This window comes from Phascolarctos cinereus, unplaced genomic scaffold (genome assembly GCF_003287225.1).
Source record: "Phascolarctos cinereus isolate Bilbo 61053 unplaced genomic scaffold, phaCin_HiC Scaffold_9;HRSCAF=440, whole genome shotgun sequence".
NCBI lineage: Eukaryota > Metazoa > Chordata > Mammalia > Diprotodontia > Phascolarctidae > Phascolarctos > Phascolarctos cinereus.
The window spans coordinates 102,079,491-102,101,360 of NW_027556402.1; the positions used below are offsets into that span (position 1 = coordinate 102,079,491).

Sequence of the window (21,870 nt, forward strand, 5' to 3'; positions counted from 1 at the left end):
TCCTTCCTACGCTCTTCATTAACATCTTTGATGGCTCCTTTTAGATTTTGGCTCTTCCTGGGTATATTGTCCTTTACAAATAAAAACTCTCCCATCAGTCCCCTAGAAATGTAGCTAGATCTCTTCTATCTTGTCTGTTTTCCTCTTTGTCTACTAAACTGGTCAAGAGAATTTGAAAGATATAATTTACTTATTTTAGGAAGCACTTGATAAAACCTCTTGAACAATTCTGGTGGAAAAGAAGGAGAGATGCAAGCTAAATGACAGTAGAGATGGGAAGATTTAGGACTGTTTGTGTGACTGGATGCAAAGAACAGTCATTAATAGTTTGATGTCAGTTCGTCAAGTGGTCTACCATGGACAGTCTCAAGACTTGTGAGTCTCAGGCCCTTTGCTATTTACTGTGAGTTTTTTTTTTCCCAGTGATTTATATAAAGGAATAGATGGCAGGTTTATCAAACTGACAGGTGATACAAAGGTGGGAGGGATGGCTAACACACCAAATGACAGGATCTCCAAAAAATTGAGGCATCTAAGTGTTTCAGTGGATAGAATGCTGGATTTGAAGTCAAAGTGACCTGTTTTCAAATCCATCCTCAGACTCTCCATAGCTGTGTGACCCTGGGCAAGTCACTTAACCTTTGTCTACTTGAATTTCCTCATCTGTAAAATGAGGATAATTATAATGCTTACAAGGTTATTGTGAAAAGAAAATGAGGTAACATTATATACTATTGCTATTATATATTACATATGTATATTTATATAAATGTACTATATAATATATTGTAATAAATTATAATTGTATAATATACAATAAACATAACATAAATTATATATAATATATAAATGCAGTATTAGATAAATATAATGTAAATAGAAATATGTGGCTTGCAATTATATAATAAAGTTATAATAAGTATATTATATTATATATAATTACATATTATATAATTTATTATTATATTGATAAGGAAGAACATTGGATCATATCCAAGAAAATGGAATTTAATATGGGTAGGTACATGGAAAGTCTTACACCTGAGTTCAAAAAGTTAACTTCAAAAGTGTAACATGAGGGATGTATTGCCCAGCAGCAGTTTGAAAAATGTTCGGATTTTGGTGGACTACAAATTCAGTTTATGACTTAGCAGCCTTCAAAAACCCTAATGTGATGGGATTCGTTAAGAGTGACACAGCTCCCAGTTACTGTACCCTGCTCTGGTCAGATCACATGTGTTCAGCACTGGGTCCTATGCTTTAGAAACTACACTGAAGAGCTGGGAGGTTGGGTGAGGGCTACCGGGATGGCCAAAGGCTGCAGGTCTTTGCCAAATGAAAACCATTTGAAGGAACTGGGGATGTTAGCCTGAAAGAGAGTAGACTCATGAGTGACATGATAGCTCTCCTCAAAAAAATTGAAGGGTTGTTTCTTGGAAGAAGTATCAGACTCATCCCATTTGGCCCTAGAGGGCAAACTCAACAGCAGTGGTAAAAGTTAGAAAGAGCTCAATTTAGGCTTGAAAAGAAAAGACTTTCTAGCAAGTGGAGCAATCCTTAAGTGGAATAGGCTGCCTTTGGAGGCAGTGGGGTCTTCTTTATTTAGGCTACTGAAGCAAAAGCTGATGACTTCTTACCAAGTATGTTGAAGGGGGATTTCTTGCTTGGGTATGGCTTGGACCATCTAAATCTGAAATTCTGAGATCTGATTATTCTTTTCAAAATCATTTTCTGTTGCTTCTTGGCATTAGTTAACTTATCTGTGTTGCTCACTACTAACTATGCATATTTCATACTTTCTGATTTCTGCAGCTATCTAAATTTCCTTTCCTTCAAGCCTAAAAAACACCCAAGCCAACAAAAAACCCAAAGACCTTTCTTTCTTGCATTCCACAATCATAATGTAGTGCAGTGGAAATAATAGTTTTGAGTCATAGAACCAGGTTTCAAATCCCTCTCTGTCACTTCCTATAGCCATGACCTTGAGCAAGGGATTTAACTTCTCTCAGGAAGCTGGACTAACTTCTCAGGTCTGTGATCTTATGGCATTGCTATCTGCCTTTAATTTAATTTCTGCAGCTCAGGGGTAGGGGAGGCTGCAGCCAATTGTCCCACTTTCTTGGTTAGCTTCCTGCTTCCTTTGACTTCCTTAGAACTGGCGCTTATGCCAGTTTGCAAAATTATTTGTGATTCTACCTTTATTTCCTTTGAGTATTATAATTCCCTCTTTAAGCTGGTTTCTCCATTTCACTTGAAATATCAATCTGTCCAAGTTGTAATGTCCTATTTCCTTCCTTAGGCAAGACAGTGGGACCCTATTACTCCCTTCACAGTAGCCCAGTGTCTTTTTTAACAGCTTAGTGTAAAATCTAGTTAATTATCCCACATGCCTCATAATTTTATAATTCTCTCTTCCTGTTTCCTTACCTATTTCTTAAGCTTTATATCCTCTTCCACCTTTACTCTTCCAGTTCTTTACACTAAATTATGTCTTTTTTCATCTGTAATAGCCTGCCCACATGCTCTAGCCTGCTTCTTCACTTTGTGCACCACCTCGTTTTCTTGGCTTCTGACTGTCCATAATGAGACAGTGAAGTGTAATGAAATTCTCAGAATCTCCATTTTATTATGCTCATTTATTCTCTCTAGAATTTGGCCCAGTATTTGCTCCACTATATACTTTATAGCAAGCAGCGGTTATTAACCTATTTGTGTGTGTCCTGGACCCCTTGGGTAGCCTGGTGAAGCTTTTCTGCCCCTTCTCATGTTTTCAAATGTGTAACATAAAATACTCGGGATTACAAAGAAAATCATTTTTCCCCATTTAAGTTTATGGGCAGCTAGGTGGTACGGTGGATAGCACCCCAGGCCTGGAGTCAGAAAGGCCTGAGTTCACATCTGGCCTCAGACACTTACTAGCTGTGTGACCTTGGGCAAGTCACTTAACTCAGTTTTCCCATCTGTAAAATGAGCCAGAGAAGAAAATGGCAAAACACTCCAGTATCTTTGTCAAGAAAGCCCCAAATGGGGTCACAAAGAGTCGAACACTTACTAAACAACAACAAAATCATGGACAGGTAGATGGTGCAGTGGATAGAGCGCTGGGCATGAAGTCAGGAAGACCCGAGTTCAAATATGACTTCAGACACTTACAACTGTGGTCTGACCCTGAGCAAGTCACTTACCCCTGTTTGCCTCAATTTCCTCATCCATAAAATGAACCAGAGAAGGAAATTGCAAACCACTCTAGTACCTGCCAATAAAATCCCAAATGGGGTTACAAAGAGTCAGACGTGACTGAAAAATGGCTAACAGCAGGAAGAAGTTTAGGGAGCCCCTGAAATCTATCAACAGACCCCATTTGGGGAGGGGTTAATGGTATTTCACTGTAACAAGCATGGTCAGCAGCATCTTTATATTAAGTAACTTTAATTTATGATTTTAAGTAAGGCATTAATTTCACTAAAGGTCCAATCCCTAAAATAAAGGTTAAGAATCCCAGATTTGGAGATGACCTTTCATAAATATTTGTGAAACATGTTCAGTGATAGCCTACAGAGCAGTTAGACTGAGGTAAAGTGTTGGGCAAGGAGAGGGTTGTTCATAGGGGCTAACTCCCTCTTGTGAATGCTGATCAGGCAGGGGTGGGACTTAAGGCAGGCTCAGAGAGAGAGACAGAGAGACAGAGAGACAGAGACAGAAAGGGAGAGATAGACACAGACACAGACACAGAGACAGACAGAGAGAGAGACAGAGAGACAGAGATAGAGATGGGGAGGAAAGGGGGGGGTTCTCTTTGGTGACTAAAATTGGCCACTACCATTCTGCCGCAATAGAGAGAAGAAAATGAGCCTTTGGTCGGAACTGTTTCTGACAGACAGGATTGATGTAGCTGTGATGGTGAGGACTGAAGGGTCTTCATTCCCTTCCTCCTAAGTGAGTTCCTTGCATTCCTCTGAAGTTCTTGGTGGGTTTAAGCAGGTGCCCAGAAGTAGTGACTGGTGTCTCTTCACTGTACTTATATGAACATCTGAACCCATTGGGTGGACAACTGAGGCAGATCATTTACCTTGGGGAACTGCCCTCAAGGACTGACTCAACTGTCAGTCAGTGAGCATTTCTTAAGTGCCTATTATGTGCTAAGCACTGAGGATACAGAGAAAAGCAAAAGGTAGGTCCTTGAGAAGCTCACAACCTAAAAGGGGAGACAACATGCACACACCTATGTACAACAAGCTATAAATAAGAAAAATAGGAAATAAGCAACAGAGGGAAGGAACTAGAATTAAGAAGGATTGGGAAAGGCTTCCTGTAGAAGTGGGATTTTAGCTAGGACTTGCAGGAAGCCAAGGAATCCAAGAGATGGAAGTGAAGAAAATCATTCCAAGCACGGGTGACAGCCAGTGAAAATGCCACGGTCAGAGAGATAAGTGACTCATGTAGTGTCCAACACTTTTAGCTAAGGCTCTTCCCTTGCCCCAATGTCAGTGTCCAGCACAGAGGTCTTGGCACAAATAACTTATCAGATTCTGGCAGTTGAAAATGTGGTTAATGGTGCTTCACTATAAAAAGCAGAGTCAGCAACATCTTTATATTAGGTAATTTTTACTCACCATTTAAATAAGGCATTGCTCCTAGAATTGAAATCAATCAGTCATGGGATTATAGGTCATAGATTTAGTTCTGGGAGGAACCGTAGAGGCCACGGAGTCTAACCCTCCATTTCATTGATGAGTAAATTGAGGCTCTAAGAGGTTGAGTATTTTCCCCAGGGTCACATAGCTTGCATCTCAGTAGCTCTTGAACCCAGGTCTTCTAAACTAAAAGTTCAGCGTTACCATGTTTAGTCCCATTAGACTCTCTGTGACCCCATTTGAGGTTTTCTTGGCAAAGATACTGAAGTGGTTTGCCATTTCCTTCTCCAGCTCATTTTTATAGATGAGGAAACTGAGGCAAACAGGGTGAAGTGACTTACCCAGGATCACACAGCTAGTAAGAGTCTGAGACCAGATTTTGAACTCAGGAAGATGAGTCTTCCTTACTCCCAGCCCAGCTCTCTATTCACTGTGCCACCTAGCTACTCCCTCTACTGCATGCTGCCCCTTTCAAACAATCAATCAATCAATCAATCAATCGGCATGTAATGAGGGTCAAATGAAACAACATAGGTAAAGTGATTCTCAAACCTTAAAGTTTTATATAAATGCATTACTATGTTAGGCACAGAGGATACAAATATGGAGAATGAAATAATCCCTAGTATTCTCAAGGATTTTACATTCATTGGAGGTGGGTGAGAGGAAAAAAAAAAGTGTGTGTGTGTGTGTGTGTGTGTGTGTGTGTGTGTGTGTGTACATATACATATATATATGCATACACACATGCATACACACATATATAATATATAGAAAAAAATACAAATAAATGCAAAGCAGTTTAGGAAGAAGGGCCCTAGCAATTGGCAAGCATGTGGGGATGGCAGTCCAGTAAAAAGACTAGAGGTTCAGGAACTGTGCTGTAAAGAGAGAGGAGGATTCTGAGAGGTGGAGATGAGGAAAGAAGGCATTCCTGGCCTGGGATATACTCCATGTAAAGACACAGAGGTACCATGTGTGAGGAACCAATAGAAAACCAGTTTGGCTGGATTGAAGAGAGTGTGTATATGTGATATACGTTGAGTTTGGAAAGCTAGGATGGGGCCAGGTTGTGAATGGCTTTAAAAGCTAAACAGAGGAGTTTATTTTGCTTCCTAGAGGTAAGAGGGAAACTAGGAGGGTCCTTTGAGTAGGGGAGTGATATGGCAACGTGGAATAATGATAAGTAGTAGCATTTCCCCCTAGTCTCCTGACTGCTATAAAATATGGAGAAAGATGATGTGATACAATTCCATGAAAAGTTTTCTTTTGTAAATTGTCTATTTACATGCTGAATCCCTCATTCAAATGTGAGCCTTTTGAAAAGAGTAGGGGCTATTTTTCACCTTGTCTCCTTATTATTAGTGTCTAGTACAGAGTTAACATTTTATTAAATGCTGGTTCAATCGAAAAAACAAACAAGGAATTTTGCTAGTTGAGACTAGTTGGAGTGGAAACCAGTCTCAAAGATGTTTATATATTCAGCAAATATTTATCAAGCGCCTTTTATGTTTAAGAGCCTGGGCCAGTCCCTGACCTAACAGAGCTTATAGTCCATTAGAGGAAGATGGCATGGCTACAAAAAATAGTATTAATGCACATTGGAATGGAAAGTACAGCAAGAAAGGAAGAAGAGGGTTATCTGTAGGTGGTTGGTATATAGGTAGGAGGCCTGGACTCAGAGCCTCAAGAGACCCCAGCTAAAATCCTGCCTCAGACATTTATTAGCTATCTAACCCCAGGGAAGTCATTTAATCTCTTTGTCTTCTCATCTATAAAATGGGGGCAGTAATAGCACCTTCTTCATGGGGTTGTTGTGAGGATCCAATGTGATATATTATGGAGCATTGAAAATCTTGAAGCACTATACAAGTGCTATTATTATTATTATTATTTCTATTTATTTTCAATGACTTATGACAAATTGAGGTTGGCTTAGTTATCATAAAATCAGTGTAATTCAATTCAGCGAGCACTGTGCTGAGCGCTTAGAACACAAGAAGAAAAATTAACACAATCCTTGTCCACAAGGAGTTTACATTCTATTGGGGGAAACAACAGGTACAGAGCTAAGCAAATGATGTCTGCCCATAGCTACCTACACCTATCCATCTCTCTTTCTCTTTCTCTTTCTCTGCCTGTGCCTCTGTCTATGTCTTGCCTATTGTCTGTCTCTAACTCTATCTCCACACATACAAAATAAATACAGATAAGTTCCTAGGGCAAATTGCTCACAATGAGGGGGAAAGTGATTAGGCACAGCCTGGTATAGAAAAGGTGGTGCTTGAATTAATCCTTAAACAGCAGTAGGATTTCCAAGAGAAAGTTGTTATGAGGAAAAGCACCCCAAGATGAGAGGAAAACCTGGGCAAAGAGGAAGACGGCAGGAGATGGAATGTTATGTTTGGGAGATAGCCAGGAGGCCAGTTTACTTGGAATGTAGTTAATTAAAGGGAAAGTAATATGAAAAAAATTCTGGAAAGTAAGTTGCAGTTAGATTGTGACGGGCTTTAAATGCTCAATGAAAGAGTTTAAATGTCTACTCAAAGTCTAGTAGGAGTCAATGAAGTATCTTGAGCAGGGGAGTGGCATGGTCCATCCTACACTTTGGTAGTAACTGAGTTGGCAGTTAAGTGGAGGATGGATTGGGGAAGGGAGAGATTTGAGGTAGGGCAATCAATTACTGTGAAGTTTGGATTCAGTCAAAGGGTCCCACTTGAGGACCTACAGGGCCACATGTGGCCTCGAGGCCACAGGCTCCCCATCCCTGAATTAGGCTTTTCCAATAGCCCATGCAAAAGGCAATGATGGTTTGAACCAGGATGTTGGCTGAGTGAATAAAAATCAAGTTGATGGATGTGAAAGATGTTGTAAAGGTAAAATGTCTAAGACCAGGCATGTGACTGGATATGGGAGAGGAAAAGTCAAGTATGATTCTCAAACTTAGGTAAATAAAAGCCCTTAGGTTGCATGGTCTTTCAAAAATAGATAAGAACAATTTATAATTAGTATGTATCACTCACTGATTGGCTCTATGGTATTTCAGAAAAAAAAATTGAACATTCAAATATTTTGCTGATTTGCCCTACAATTTTGTAGGTACTGTAAATCTGTTTCACAAATATGTTCCTCATAAAATATGTAAAAGTAAACTTTGGTTTAATATTTTTGCAAATTAATGGAGGGCCCTTCCCCTCACTGTATTTAAGACAACCAGGAAGCAAACCATAAAAGGTTTTAAAATGCATGGGGAAAAAAAAAGTCACAAGAAAAACATTTGTTGAGAACAGATTAACTGAAAGTCATTGTGCCAGATGCAAACTATTCTAGTCCTCATAGAGTAAAACCAGGCATCTGATTCTTGCATTAGTTGCAAGCTTGACCATTGACTCCTGGATGCCTTTAGATAAATTGCAAACCTATTTGTGTCTTGTTGTGTCTGTCCAGGAGATGGGTGTGGCAATGCAATGATTAAGTAGAAAACGTTTAGTTTCTTGGATGGATGAATTGTATTGCTCTCGTAAGCAACATGTCTTTCTAGGATAATAGATCAAAAGGCTAAAAGCAGCAATTTGAAAGTTATTCTAACTCCCCAGAGTATTTCACTTTGAGGTAGAAATCCTGTGGTGTGAACACGCAGCTGCAGCGCGCAAGCTGCTAGGAATTAACAAGCCTAAATCACTTTCTAAGTTGCAGACTTCTGGAAAATCTTTCTGAATGAATTGTCTGCATTAAGGAACCAAACTCCACGCTGGCCAGGTTAGGATCCAGCCTCTCTGGTGCCAAAACAAACTCAGAATAATGGACACTTTAGCTATTCAGCGCAAGCCCTTAGAACTGTAGCAGCTTCCCGTCCAAGCAGAGGATACTGGCTTTGCATGTAATGCTCAAAGAGTGAATAATGAATTTACAAGGAAGACTAATACTCTTTAGGACTTGTTACGTGTATTTTAATTGTTTTATTCTTTGTAACTGGCTTTGAAGGAGTGAATTGAAAAAAAATATTCATTCCTTTACTAAGGATAAAAATTCAAAATCAAGGACCATCCCTGCCTTAGAGGAACTTATTTTATAATGAGGAAGAAAACAAACATGGGAGAATGGTTCCCAAAGAAAGGCACTCTGGACCTGAAAATTACTGGGATGTGCTGAAGGACTGTTGGGAAGTTTTGACACATCCCATCCGGGAACAACGGAAGAGCTCATTTGACCCTGGTTCATGGTTTTAGATCTGAAGGTGGTGGGAAAGAAGAGTTGTGGCATAAACCGTTTCTATTCAACCTTTATTCCTTTTATTTTTTTTGAGGCAATTGGGGTTAAGTGACTTGCCCAGGGTCACACAGCTAGTAAGTGTCATGTGTTTGGTCTGAGGCCGGATTTGAACTCAGGTCCTCCAGACTTCAGGGCCAGTGCTCTATCCATTGCGCTACCTTGCTGCCCCTCAACCTTTATCTTATTCATAGCAAATAAGTATGATTCATTTACCATATTCCACTTATCTAGCACTCAGATTTGTCACAACTTCAGACACCTGGAATATAGTATGTTTTATTATAAATTAGGAAGGAAGAGCTATTGAGTTGAGCTGTGTGGAAGAAAGGCAGAGCATCTTCCTAATTGTTTACTATCTCTCTAATCTCTCTGTCTCTCCCTCTCACTATCTGTCTCTTCCCCTCTCTCCCTCCGTCAGTCTGTGTCTCTGTGTCTCTCTCTGTCTCTCTGTCTCTCTGTCTCATCTATAGGCATCTTATAAAAACAAAGTCCAGGCCTATGTTTCTAAACTGTTTCTCACCCTGTAAAACTAATTTTGTTACCACTTTCTTTATTTTTTATTCAAATCTTCATTTACAAAATGACTAATAGAGGAATGTTTTACATAATTGCATATACATAAATTACATCAGATTGCTTACTATATAAGAGAGAGAAGAAGGAGGGATAATGATGAGGTGTAGAGGTTTTGGGGTGCTGGAACCCAAAGATCTCGACACAGGCCCTGTCTGAATGAATTCAACCCAAATCTTCTTACAGCCAGAGAAAAAGTTTATTAGAGATAAAAACACATAGGCCAGACTCTTAAGGAATCTGAACACTAGTAATGCCCGTGGGGACTAGCGGACATGAGAAAGTCTCAGCCTTTTGGGCTTGAGAGAGTCTCAGCCTTTGAATGGGGGCCGGGGTGCATCTCATATACACTAAAGTAACTTTGGGTGGCCAGAGGAGGGGGCTGGGAAAAGGGTCTAGGTGAAGATTTCTATTGGAAGGTCTGAGAGATTGAATAGATAATGGGAATGGATAATGAAGGGAACTGGAAGGAAGAAGTTTGAAAGGCATCTGCATAGCATCAAAAGGTGGGGCTAGGGCTTTCAAAGGGAGATAAGGGGAGTCAATAAGGAACCTAAAAGTTTAAGGGTTTTCTGGGGCCTGTAGACAAAGGGGAACCAAATTCTTTTTGATGAAAGGGGCAAAGGTCTCAGCTTCTGAAACTGAATGATGGGCCCATAACCCATCAATAGGATTTGGAACCAAAAACTTAAAATTTTTTTTTTTAAATTTTAACATGTAATTAGGGAAAAAATAAAATATTATAAGAAAAGAAGAAATCCGAGTGATTCCTGAGTTTGGTAGAACAATATATTTCTGAAAGTCTCGTTCCTTGGGCTGTTTTGAGGCAGCTGGAGGACACAGTGAATATTGTCAGGAAGATCTGAGTTCCATTTCTGCCTCAGACTCTTACTACATGTGTGACTCTGGGCAAGTTATTTAACTGTGTTTGCCTCACTTTCCTCATTTGTAAAATGATCTGGAGAAGGGAAAGGCAAGAAAACTCCAAATGGGGTCACAGTCAGACACAACTGAAGAGACTGAACAACAAGAAATAAAATCTTTAGGACGATGAATATCTTATTTTTGTTTATTGATGCATTTCTTATTTAATTTTAATTCCCATCCTCCATTCACCCCTACAGACGACACATTCACTCCCTCCCATTTTTTCCTTTAAAGCCCCATTGTACACTAACAAAGGTATCTAGTTTAACTACCCTACATTTATACTATATTTGTGGATATTTATAAAAGTATATGATTATTGTAATGAGTGGAATGTTCAGATGAAAATAAAATAAACTCTTTTTAAAAAATTTAGCTTACCACACAAAACTACTAAAGCTTATCATTTGGAGATATTTCTCTTTTAACCAATTCTCTTCTCCTGCCTCATCATAGCTCTTTTCCCCCTGCTATTTTATCTTGCCCTGAAGTTATCATGATGATATTACCCCCTTACATTAAAGTCATTGGGCTACAACAATCTCTTGTTTTAAATATAGGATTTGTCCTTTAAATAAGCAAACAAATAGAGGCATAGGACAAAAATAAATCTATCCTCACATTTTCAGCATCAGTAAAAATAACACGGCTACTTGAAAAGAAAATGACCTCACTAAAATTTTAATTTGTGGAAGCTGTATATGTTCCAATATTACTCAAATAGTAGTTACTAAGAATACCTAACAAGAGAAGCCAGGCCTATAAAAAATGAAGAGCAGATAAAAATGTAATGATATTTGTGACCTTAGATACATTTTTTTGAAGGGTTTAATCTATTCATTGCTTAGTTGGGTGTTACATGTGATGAGAATTTGGGTATTAGTAAAGGTTTAAATTGAAATAATATGGGCTTCTTTCCAGCCCAGTCTTTTTTGGGTAACATTGTTATACCAGTTTCTGACTGTTTGATATCACAAAAGCAGGATGGAAGATGGTTACGTGACCATTTTTACCACTTAGTCTAAATTTTGACTCTCTTTTATTTAGATTCCCAGGCCTAGATCTGGGATGTCCTGGCAAATGCTTAACAAGGAGCTCTCTGGAAAAAAGATATAAGTTTAATCTGCATTATTAATATTTCATCCATCATTTTCTTAAGTCTAGAGACCAAGAGGATTACTACATTATAGCTCAAGGGTCAAACCACAAGGGCCAAATCCAGCTAGCCTGATTTCATACAGCACCTAGCTAAGAAAACTATGCTCAGTAGTGTCAACAAAACAAGAAATGAAGACCCGATTCTTAGTGTTTGCTTATTTTCATGGCTTACACTAAAAATTTAACAATCAACTTTCTCAAGCTGGTAGGCGTCACACAGCTAGCTGATCAGGATCAAGCAAAGCCAAAGTTTTTCTTCATATGGGCAAGACTTCCACAATATTTAGTATTTGAACTCCGTAAAGCATATATTGTTTGGTATGATCCTTCAATCATGTATTGGCCAAATAAAAGGCCAAAAATTGGGAAAGTAAATGGAAATAAGTGGTGTAGAGAATAGAATGCTACGGCTGGAGTCAGGAAGACTTAAGTTCAAATCTGACCTTACACACTTACTAGCAAATTGCTTAACCTATGTTTGCCTCAGTTTCCTCATCTGTAAAGTGGGGATAATAATAGCACCTACCTCTAGGGATATTGTGAGTATAATAATTGTAAAGTTCTTAGCCTAATGCCTAGCCCATGGTAAGTGCTATATAAACATCACCTGAGTGCTTCAATTAATCTATTGCCTCATCTGTGTGAGTATTCCCTCTGGAGTGTAGATCTCAACCTCCCTTCCCATGGTGCCTCTTCATCTCTTATGATTTTTGTCCATGTCTTAAACATAAATTGTCTAGCATTACAAAGTCATTCGTTAGGCACTTATTTGTTATATGTCGAGTTCCACTGATGTTCTACTCTATTAGAATGTCAGCTCCTTGAGGGCAGGCATTGTTGTTGTGTTTTTGCCTTTGGTTGAATCCCCAAGGCTTATCACAGTGCCCAGTATATCATAAATGCTTGACTGATTGATTGATGCTCCAATAGTAGGTGGGAGCAGCTTGGGCAGTGCAGCGTAAACCCTGCATCCTAGAAGGTTTTCCTAGTGCAGCGTGCAATACAGCATTGGATCATCCAACATGGCGTGCCTGCATCGATGAGCAAAGCAGAATTGCAGTAGCTCAAAAGAAACATGAAGTGCACAAATTTAGAGATAGCCCCCTCCCAAATGGCCGGATTGACTGTGCCTGACCTGCGGTAGAGCCTTCTGAGCTTGTATTTGTCTGATCAGACACAGCCAGATGTTGCCCTTAACATCACGATGTAATTTTGGTACTCTTCAAACCCGAAGGACAAAGACCACCACCACCACCACCACCATCACCACCACCACCATCACCACCACCACCAAAAACAACAACAACTAGTGAAGCATGAAATTTATAACGGTTTCAAGTATAGTCCAGACATGATATAATGGAATGAGTGCTGGATTTGGAATCTGAGATAGATGAATGAATGGATGGAAGAATGGATGGATGAGTGAGCATTTATTAAGTCCTTACTGCATGCTAGTCAATGCTATAAGCACTGGAGATAAAAGCACAAACAAGTAAGGCAGTCACTGCCCTCAAGGAGCTTACATTTTAATGGTTGAAGGCAAGACATACAGGCGAGTCAGAAAGCCACTTGGGGTGGCATGATGTGGCTATAGCTGGGAGGTGGAATTGAATCCTAGTTTCAGGAAAGATAAAGGGAAAACTCGCCCATCAGAATCTATCTTCCCAGGAACAGAGATCAAAATTCCAGTGGGAGGGGGGTGAGGATGACAGTCTGGGAGCAGGAAATGCGGTGTGGAGAGGGCTGGGAAGTAGACATCAGTCCCAATCTCAACTCTTCTACTCACTACTCATGTGGTCTTGGGCAGGTCACTTGCCTCTCTGAGCCTCAGCTTCTCATTTTAGGGTTGGATTAGATGACCTCTTAGTTTCCTAGTTGTGATACAACTATATAATCTTATGACTGATTCCTGATGACCTGACCGAGTTTGCAGAGGCTGATCCTCACGCAGCTTGATGAGTCTTTGGGGGTTTTGCTTATCCCACAGTCACTCCTGAAGACTATCATCTATACTGTGGAGGAGCTGTGATTTCCTGAGTTCAAATCTAGTCTCAGACAATTCCTAGCTGTGTGACTCTGGGCAAGTCATTTAACCCTGTTTGTCTCAGTTTCCTCATCTGTAAAATGAGCTGGAGAAGGAAAGGACAAACCACTCCTGTATCTGTACCAAGAAAACCCCAGATGGGGTCATGAAGAGTTGGACATGACGGAAAATGACTGAACAACAATAATCCAACAATCTACATCTGGGGCTTTCATATTCCTATCACAAGATGTCTTCTTACTTTTCCATGTTTTCCCCCCCAATTTGTCAAAATTTCCACATTTTCCAATGTATATATCAATACTTTGAATTCCCCTGTACCCTGACAAATTTTTCTAGGTCCGCAGCACATATGTGAAACAAGTATAGTTACAGTTTATCAAAACTGATGATGTAAGCTATTGGCAAATCAGTAATAAAATATTTCCATATTGAAATATTGACTGCGATATGAGAATCTTACTGATTCGGCAGGGTTAATATACATCAAGATTCAAGAATGTACAAACATGGTTTCTTCCTTTCAGACCAGCAATTAAAAATGATAAATCTGGCTTTAATTTGAAGGTGTTACATTATTCATGATTCTGCCGTTCATACTAATGTGCACAACAACCTTTCAAATACTTGAAGACAGAACTCATGTCTGTAAGTCTTCAAGACTCTAGGAAAAATACTCCCAACTCCATCCATTCAATCTTTGTATGGCTTGGTATCCAGGACTCTTGCGATCTTGATCACTCTGGATAAACTCATCCTTGTTAATGCCTTTAATACAGTGGGATACCCTGAAATGTGAAGGAGGACTGTCATTACCCTGGTGGCTCTGTGCTTAGGCCCTATTGACCTTAGGCTTTGTCTAAGATCTAACCATCTTTATCTAATGACACATTATTCTCTTGTATTAAGTTTGCAGTCCACTAAACCCCCCAGATTTTTATTGTATAAATAGTTTTCTAGCCATGTGTCTGCCATTGCCATTTTGCTCTTATAAAGTTGATATTTTGCAACCAAAAGTTTTTACTTTTTTTTTTCTTTGGTCAATTAGTCGTGCCTGATTCTTCCTGATCACATTTGGGGTTTTCTTGGTAAAGATACTGGAGAGGTTTGCCGTTTCCTTCTCCTGCTCAGAGGCAAACAGGAGTAAGTAACTTCCCCAGGGTCACACAGCTAGTTAGTATCTGAGGCTGGATTTGAATTCAGGTCCTTCTGACTCCGGGCCAGCACTCTATCCACTTGTGACACCTAACTGCCTCAAATTTTATCCTATTAAATTAAACCAGTTATCCCAAGGGGTTAAGATTCTTCGAGTCTGTGTCTGTGGCCCAATACAAGTTTCTGGCCCAATAACATGTGATCTAGATTGTAAATTAGGTAATCATGTCTATCATACCATTTTTTCTGTTTTTTTTTCCTCCTTCCCTACCTGTGTTGAGGGCACTGCCATGTCTAGTCTCCCAGGTTCATAACATTGCAGTCACTCTTGACTCTTCTCTTCCCTTCATCCTGTCCCACTCATGTTTTATTTTTGTCTCAACATTTCACTTCCCGTTAATTATTACCCCTCTAACTTCCTTCTTTTTTTTAAAAAAAAAGAAGTTAAATAAAACTGTCTATTATGCCTATTGATATATTTACCTTCCCATTTTTGTAGATTGTGCTTGGTCAACAGTAAGGAAAGATACGTGTTTCTAGTAAGTTGAAGCAAATATCATCCATTGTGTTTGGTTTGAATGTTATTACCTTTTATTGTTGTGTTCATTTACATTATTTTACTTACTGTGTTTATTTTCTTTTGGTTCTACTTTATTTTGCTCTTCATTAGTTTATACAAATCTTCCCATGTATTTTTCATTCTCCATACAACATTGTTCTTTAGAGCGCAATCATATTCTATTACATTTAATATTCCAGAATTTGTTCAGCCATTCTCTAATCATTGGGTATTTAATTTGATTCTAGTTTTTTGCTATAATATTTTGTTATATGTAACACCTTTATTTCTATCATTGATTTCCATTTGGTGTAAACTCAGTGGTAGATTTATTGATTGGGTCAAAGTATAGGAATGGTTTTAATAACTTTTTTTCACATAATTTCAAATTGTTTTCTAGAAATATCAGACTGATTCTCAGCTCTCTCAGCAGTATGCCAGGATTGTCACAAGCCCTCCAACATTGGCTTTTCCCATCCTTTTAAAATCTCTGACAATTTAAGCGTGAAGTGATACAAGAGGACAGTTTTCATGCTCATTTCTTGTGTACTAGCCCCTTATCCATGTCAGTGATAAAATGTTAAGTAGCACAGGTCCAAGCAAAGATAATTTCAGATTATAGAGTCATAAATGGAGAGGTCTTTAGATATGCTTGTGTCTGAGACCCTTGGTTCCTGATATAAAGAAGAAAGGCATCATAGTTTAGAAAAGAAAAAAAAATATGATGCCATGTTAATATCCTAGTGTTCTTTGTGAAGGATAAAGGTGTAAAGCACTTAGGAAAATCCCTTAACAAGATTCTTCATCAAAGACTAGTAAAAGATTGCATCACCATGGGATTGAAGTAAATGTTTTCTTTTAGATTTGCAGTACCTTTAAAAATAATAAGTCACATTTATAGAGCACTTTAAAGAATGCCAAATGTTTTCCTTATGACAACCTTTTAAGATATATAGTGCAATAGTTTTTGTTTTGTTTTCCTATGCCTTCACCTCCCCATCTCCCAGTTCTACCAAATACAACTTTTTCATATGTGTCTCCTATATCTATCTTCTCCTTCATCCCACCACCACTTTTGCCACTGTCATCTATCATCACTTGTCTGGAGTATAGAAATAATCTCCTTGTATTCCTACTCTAATCTCTTCTCTTTCCCATTTCACAAAGCCAGATGAGCTTTCTTTATACGTCTCTCCTCTGCTCAAAATACCTCAGTGGTATCCTTGCATTTATCAAATAAAATGTGTATTTCTAAGTTTGGCATTCAAGGCCCTCCAGAATCCAACTATATCTGCCCTTCCTACCACAGCTCACACCACTTTCTTTGTGTACTTTCCTTTCTAGTCAATTGCATGTCCCTCATTCAAAATCTCAACTTTGTAACTTTCATGTTATCTTACATGCCACTACCAGGTCAATGGGCTTACATACCTCTTTAACCACATTTTTTCACTGAAAGACCATATGGCTGAAGAAGGAGATTAAAGGATCACAGATCTGAAGGAGAAGGGGCCTTAGAAAGGTGAAATTGTGAAACTGACAGGTGCTGACAACATCTTGAATATGAGGAGGGCAGAGAGAAGAATCCTGGATGACTCCTAGGTCAGCATAGAGATGGTAATTAAATCAGTGGGAGCCGATCACCAAATGATATAGTGTACAGGGAGAAGAGAAGGCCCAGGACAGAACTCTGTGTGCAGGTAGAGGGCAGGATCTCGATGAGGATACAGCAAAGGAGGCTAAGAAGGGGTGGTCAGATAGATAGGTGGAGAACCAGGAGAAAGGCATGTCCAAAAAACTTAGAGAGGAGAAAGTATCAAGGAGGACTGCGATTGGAAGTGTCAAAGGCTACAGAGAGCATAAGGAGAATGAAGATTGAGAAAAGGTCATTGCATTTGGCAACTAAGAGATTATTGGTAACTTTGGAAAGAGTAGTTTCAGTGGAATGTTAAAGTTAGAAGCTAGATTGTAAGAGGTTAAAAAGAAAGTGAGAGGAGAGGAAGTTGGCAACATCTATTATAGATAGCCTTTTTGAGGAGTTTAGCCACACAGGCTGGAAGAGAAATAGGATAACAGTTAGCTGGGATGGAATGATCAAGTGAGAGTTTTTTTCAGGATAGGGGAGACATAGGTATGTTTGTAGGCAGTAGGAAATAAGCCAGTGGAAAGGGAGGAACTGAAAATAAATGAAAGAATGGGGATATCAAAAGGGGTAGTCTGATGGAGGAGACAGATGGAATGAGATTTGAACAGGTAGAGGGGTAGAACAGGTAAGGAGTAAAGCAGCTCTATTATGTGAGGCAAGGGTTAAAAAGGACATAATGGCAGAAGGCATATTATTGATATGAAATAAGGAAGTGGGGAAAAGAGAGTTCATGGCAAATGGCCTCAATTTATTTTATTAAAATGAGGCAAGGTTCTTAACTGGGACACTGGGGGGAGAGGAAGGAAGAGGGAGGTTTTAGGAGGGATGGAAAAAGGTTTGGAAGAATTGCTGTGAAGAGTGTGGTCTAGAGAATTGACAAGGGAAAAATAGTAGGATTTCCTAGCAGCAGGGAGAGCCCAGTTAAGGTTGTGGAACATAAATTTGTAGTGGACCCAGTCAGAAAGGTTGCATGATTTTCTATATCTTTGTTCAGTAACAAGTGTATAGGAGTGAAGGTGAACGGTGGGAGCAATCCAAGGCTGTGAGGACTGGCAGGGCACAGTTGATGAAAGAGCATTAGAGATTCAAGCAAGGAGGACAGTATAGAGTTGAAATGGTTTGCCAAAACAGTCAAAATGGGAAAAAGAAGAGAGAATGGCTAGTGAAAGGTTGATGGCCTAGGGGAGAACTGGGGAGTCAAGGGGTTGTCAGTCATGATACTGCATGCAGAGCTGGGTTTGGTAAGGGAAGGCAAGAAGGAGAGGTGGAAAGCCAGTAGAGTATGATCAGATAAGGGGATTTCAGAATTCTTGAACATGGAGGTGGTACATTTATGGGTTGATGGCAAGATTAAGGGTATGGCCATCTTTTTTTTTTATGTGACTGGCAATGGGATGAATGAATAGGTTATAGGAAGTAAGTTGAGGAACTGAATGGTTAGGGTGTTTAAGAGAGAATCAGTATAAAAGTTGAAGTATTTTAGCATGAAGGCAGGAGTTGGGGTGGGGGTGGGGAGAGAAAAAGTGTGAGCCATATACTAATCTCATTGATGAAGGAAGGAGAGCAACTTGAAGGTCTGCAGACAACAGTTGCCAGGATTTTGATTGGGTAGATGATGTGGATTGTGCTGAAGAGAGGCTTTTGAGTAATAGAAATAGGGTGATAACCTGAAAGTGGCAATGAGGAGTAAGGGCTATTCTAATTCCCCACTTGACCAAGCCAAAGGGAATGAGTAAAAATACAGCTAAGGCTGGAAGGAGTGTCCAGGAAGTCTGTGTCATCCCGGGGAGGCAGTTTCAGTAATAGCCAGTAGATGGAAAGTGGGAGATGAAAAGATTCAGCATGAAGGGAAAGTTGTTGCTTATGGAATATGGGAGATGGGGTTTGTAGGATACGCTACAGGGGTTCAGAATCACTAGTTTGTGTAGAGTCTGAATGGGTGTGGGAATGTTTATCATTTAGTGGAAGAGACCCGTCCTCTTTGCAGAGGAGACCAGAGATTGGGCTGGAGACAAGCACAGTATGAAATGGGAAGCACATGGTTAAATTGTCAGCTGGGAGACCTGGGTTTTAATCCCACAGCTGACCTTTACTAGGGGTAAAATCACAAGCAAACCACTTAGCCTGTTTGAGAGTCATTCTCTTATAGATGGAGGTAATAATAATGATAATAATAACAATAATAATCTCAATAATTATCTTACAAAAAGTTATTTAACCCATTTGTGAATCAGTTTCTTGTTCATTGGGGGTTAATAATAACAATAACAACAACAATTGCTGTAGCTATCTTATACAAAGAGGCAGTATGATGCAGGGGATAGAGTGCTTGCCTTGGAGCCAGGTAAATCTGAATTCACATCCTATCTCAGGCATGTGCTCACTGTGGGCAAGTTACTAAGGTCTCTGAATCTCAGTTTTTCATCTTTAAATTGGGGATAATAATAGCACATACCTTTTAGAGTGGTTGAGAGGATCAAATGAAATAATACTTATAAAGTTCTTTAAAAACTTTAAAATGCTATAAAAATGGAAGTTATTATCTTATAATGTTATAAGCATAAATGAAATATGTCTCCTATGTATACATGCTTATAAAATGCTTTGTAAACCTTAAAGCATTATAGAAACTTTAAAGCACTATAACTATAGAGAGATAAGGCATTATTATTCTCTCTCCACTCTTCAAAGCCTTTGATAGCTCCCCATTGATTATTGAATAAAGTCCAAATATCTTGGCCCAGCCTTTAATGCCTTCTACAACCTGGTTCCAAATTACCTTTCCATAGTAATCTCACACTGCTTCATTTTATGTATCCTGGGCTCTAGCCCAACTTGGCTACTTATCTGCCATTCTCTAAACATATTCCAGTCCTCTTTCCTGGATCTATCCTGCCTTTCCTTAGTTCTGGAATGTTGAAATGTCCTCCCTACTATCTCTGCCTTTTGATATTTTGTGCATCCTTCAAGGCTCAGCTTAAATGCCACCCATTCAACAAATACCTTTTATGGTTTCTGATGGAAGTAGTTTTTCCTGTCTCTAAACTGTTCTATGCTTTTGCTTTTGTCAGGGCACACCATCCCTGTGATTTTCTAAACTAAATTACTATCTCTACTTTGCATGTGTTTTCTCCCCTTTTACAATGGAAGCTTCTGAGGGCAGAGAGTATCATTGCTTTTTTTTTTTTTGTCCCTAACAGGCAACACCATCCTTCACAGTCAGTCAGTAAACGAGCCTTTATTAAGCACTTATTATGTGCCAGTCGCTGTGCTAAGTGCCCGAGGATATAAAGATACACTAAGCACTTAATAAATACTTCATTCATTCATTCATTCATTCATTCTACTTTGTGTCATGCTTATTCGTATGCCTTCTTTGTCACTACAGCTAGATTATGAATGATTTATGGAGAGGGTCTGTGTCTTTCTTATTCCTACTTTGACAACAATATACCTATCTCAGAAGCTAGGTGCTTTATAAATGTTTTTTGAATTTATGGAGTATATATACTTTCTGACCTAGACAGACTTCTCTCCAGCCCTTTTGTTTATTGTGAGACAGTGTCAAGTTCTTTTTTCTTCTTTTTTTTCCTCCAATTTTATTAATTTATTTATTTTTAGTTCTCAACATTCACTTCCACAAGATTCTGAGTTCCAAATTTTCTCCCCATCTCATCCCTCCCCCAACCCCAAGATGGCAAGCATTCTGAATACCATTTCCCTTAATCTGTCCTCCCTTCTATCTCTCCCACTTTTCTTATTCCCTTCCCCTTCTATTTTCCTGTAGGGCAGGATAGATTTCTATACCTCATTGCCTGTATACCTTATTTCCTAGTTGCATGTGAAAACAATTTTTAATATTTGTTTTTAAAACTTTGGGTTCCAAATTCTTTCCCTTCCTACCTGCCCACTCACCCTCATTGAGAAGGCAAGCAACTCGTTACAGGTTATGCATGTGTAGTCATGCAGAACACTTTCATAGTAGTCATGTTGTGAAAAATTAACTATATTTCCCTTTACCCTATCCTACCCCCCTTTATTCTATTCTCTCTTTTGACCCTGTCCCTCCTCAGAAATGTTTGCTTCTGATTACCCTCTTCCTCAATCTGCCCTCCTCTCTATCATCCTCCCCCTTAGCCCCTTCCTCCCTATTTTCCTGTAGGGTAAGATAGATTTCCATACCCAATTGAGTATGTATGTTATTCATTCCTTAAGCCAAATCCAATGCAAGTAATATTCATCAAGTTCTTAATTATTATATGATTTGTCAGCCTTGTATGAAATCAGACTAATAAAAAGTATTGAAATATTGCCATTTGGAGGGGTTATAGAAACTAAGCTTTTCCTCCTTGAGAGCAACGATTAGAGTTTGCCCTATTTCTGACAACAATCAGTAAAAGGAGCACCATTTGGTCATCCTGCCATTCAGTTTCTGGTTTCTCTTGCAGGTGAAAGCATCGGATGCTGACACAGGCCAGTACGGCCATATAGAATACTTTCTTTACGATGGATTCCACAGCTCTGAAAAATCTCAAGCATTCTGGATTGACCCGCATTCTGGCCACATCTGTGTGTCTCAAGATATTGACAGGGAGAGGGATCCAGCCACCTATGATTTGTTAGTGAAAGCTCAGGATGGGGTAAGTCATCCTGGAGATTTTGACTGCCCTACAAACATGCTCTTCCTGATTCTTGGGATTCTGTGTGGAAATAAAATTTCCATCATAAGCTGTGCAGTGGAATCTAAGGCAACAGAATTCCTGTCATGAGATTAGGGAGGATTTTGTGATTGGCTGTCTGGACCCCAATTCACCAGCTAATCTGAGTAAATCAGGTGAATGGGGTTACTCATCCCTATGCATTATTCAGATTGCTTGTCCGGATGGAACAAAATGAATCC

At 39.2% G+C, this 21,870-nt stretch overlaps 1 protein-coding gene across 1 annotated transcript in view; it reads left to right on the forward strand.

Moving 5' to 3' along the window:
* The window catches only part of LOC110213699 (protocadherin-23), a 219,151-nt gene that overhangs the window by 24,021 nt on the left and 173,260 nt on the right, over nt 1-21,870 (forward strand). The window contains exon 2 of the mRNA XM_078148850.1: nt 21,419-21,610. Coding sequence (XP_078004976.1) covers nt 21,419-21,610 — 192 coding nt within the window. The remainder of the gene's footprint in view (nt 1-21,418; nt 21,611-21,870) is intronic.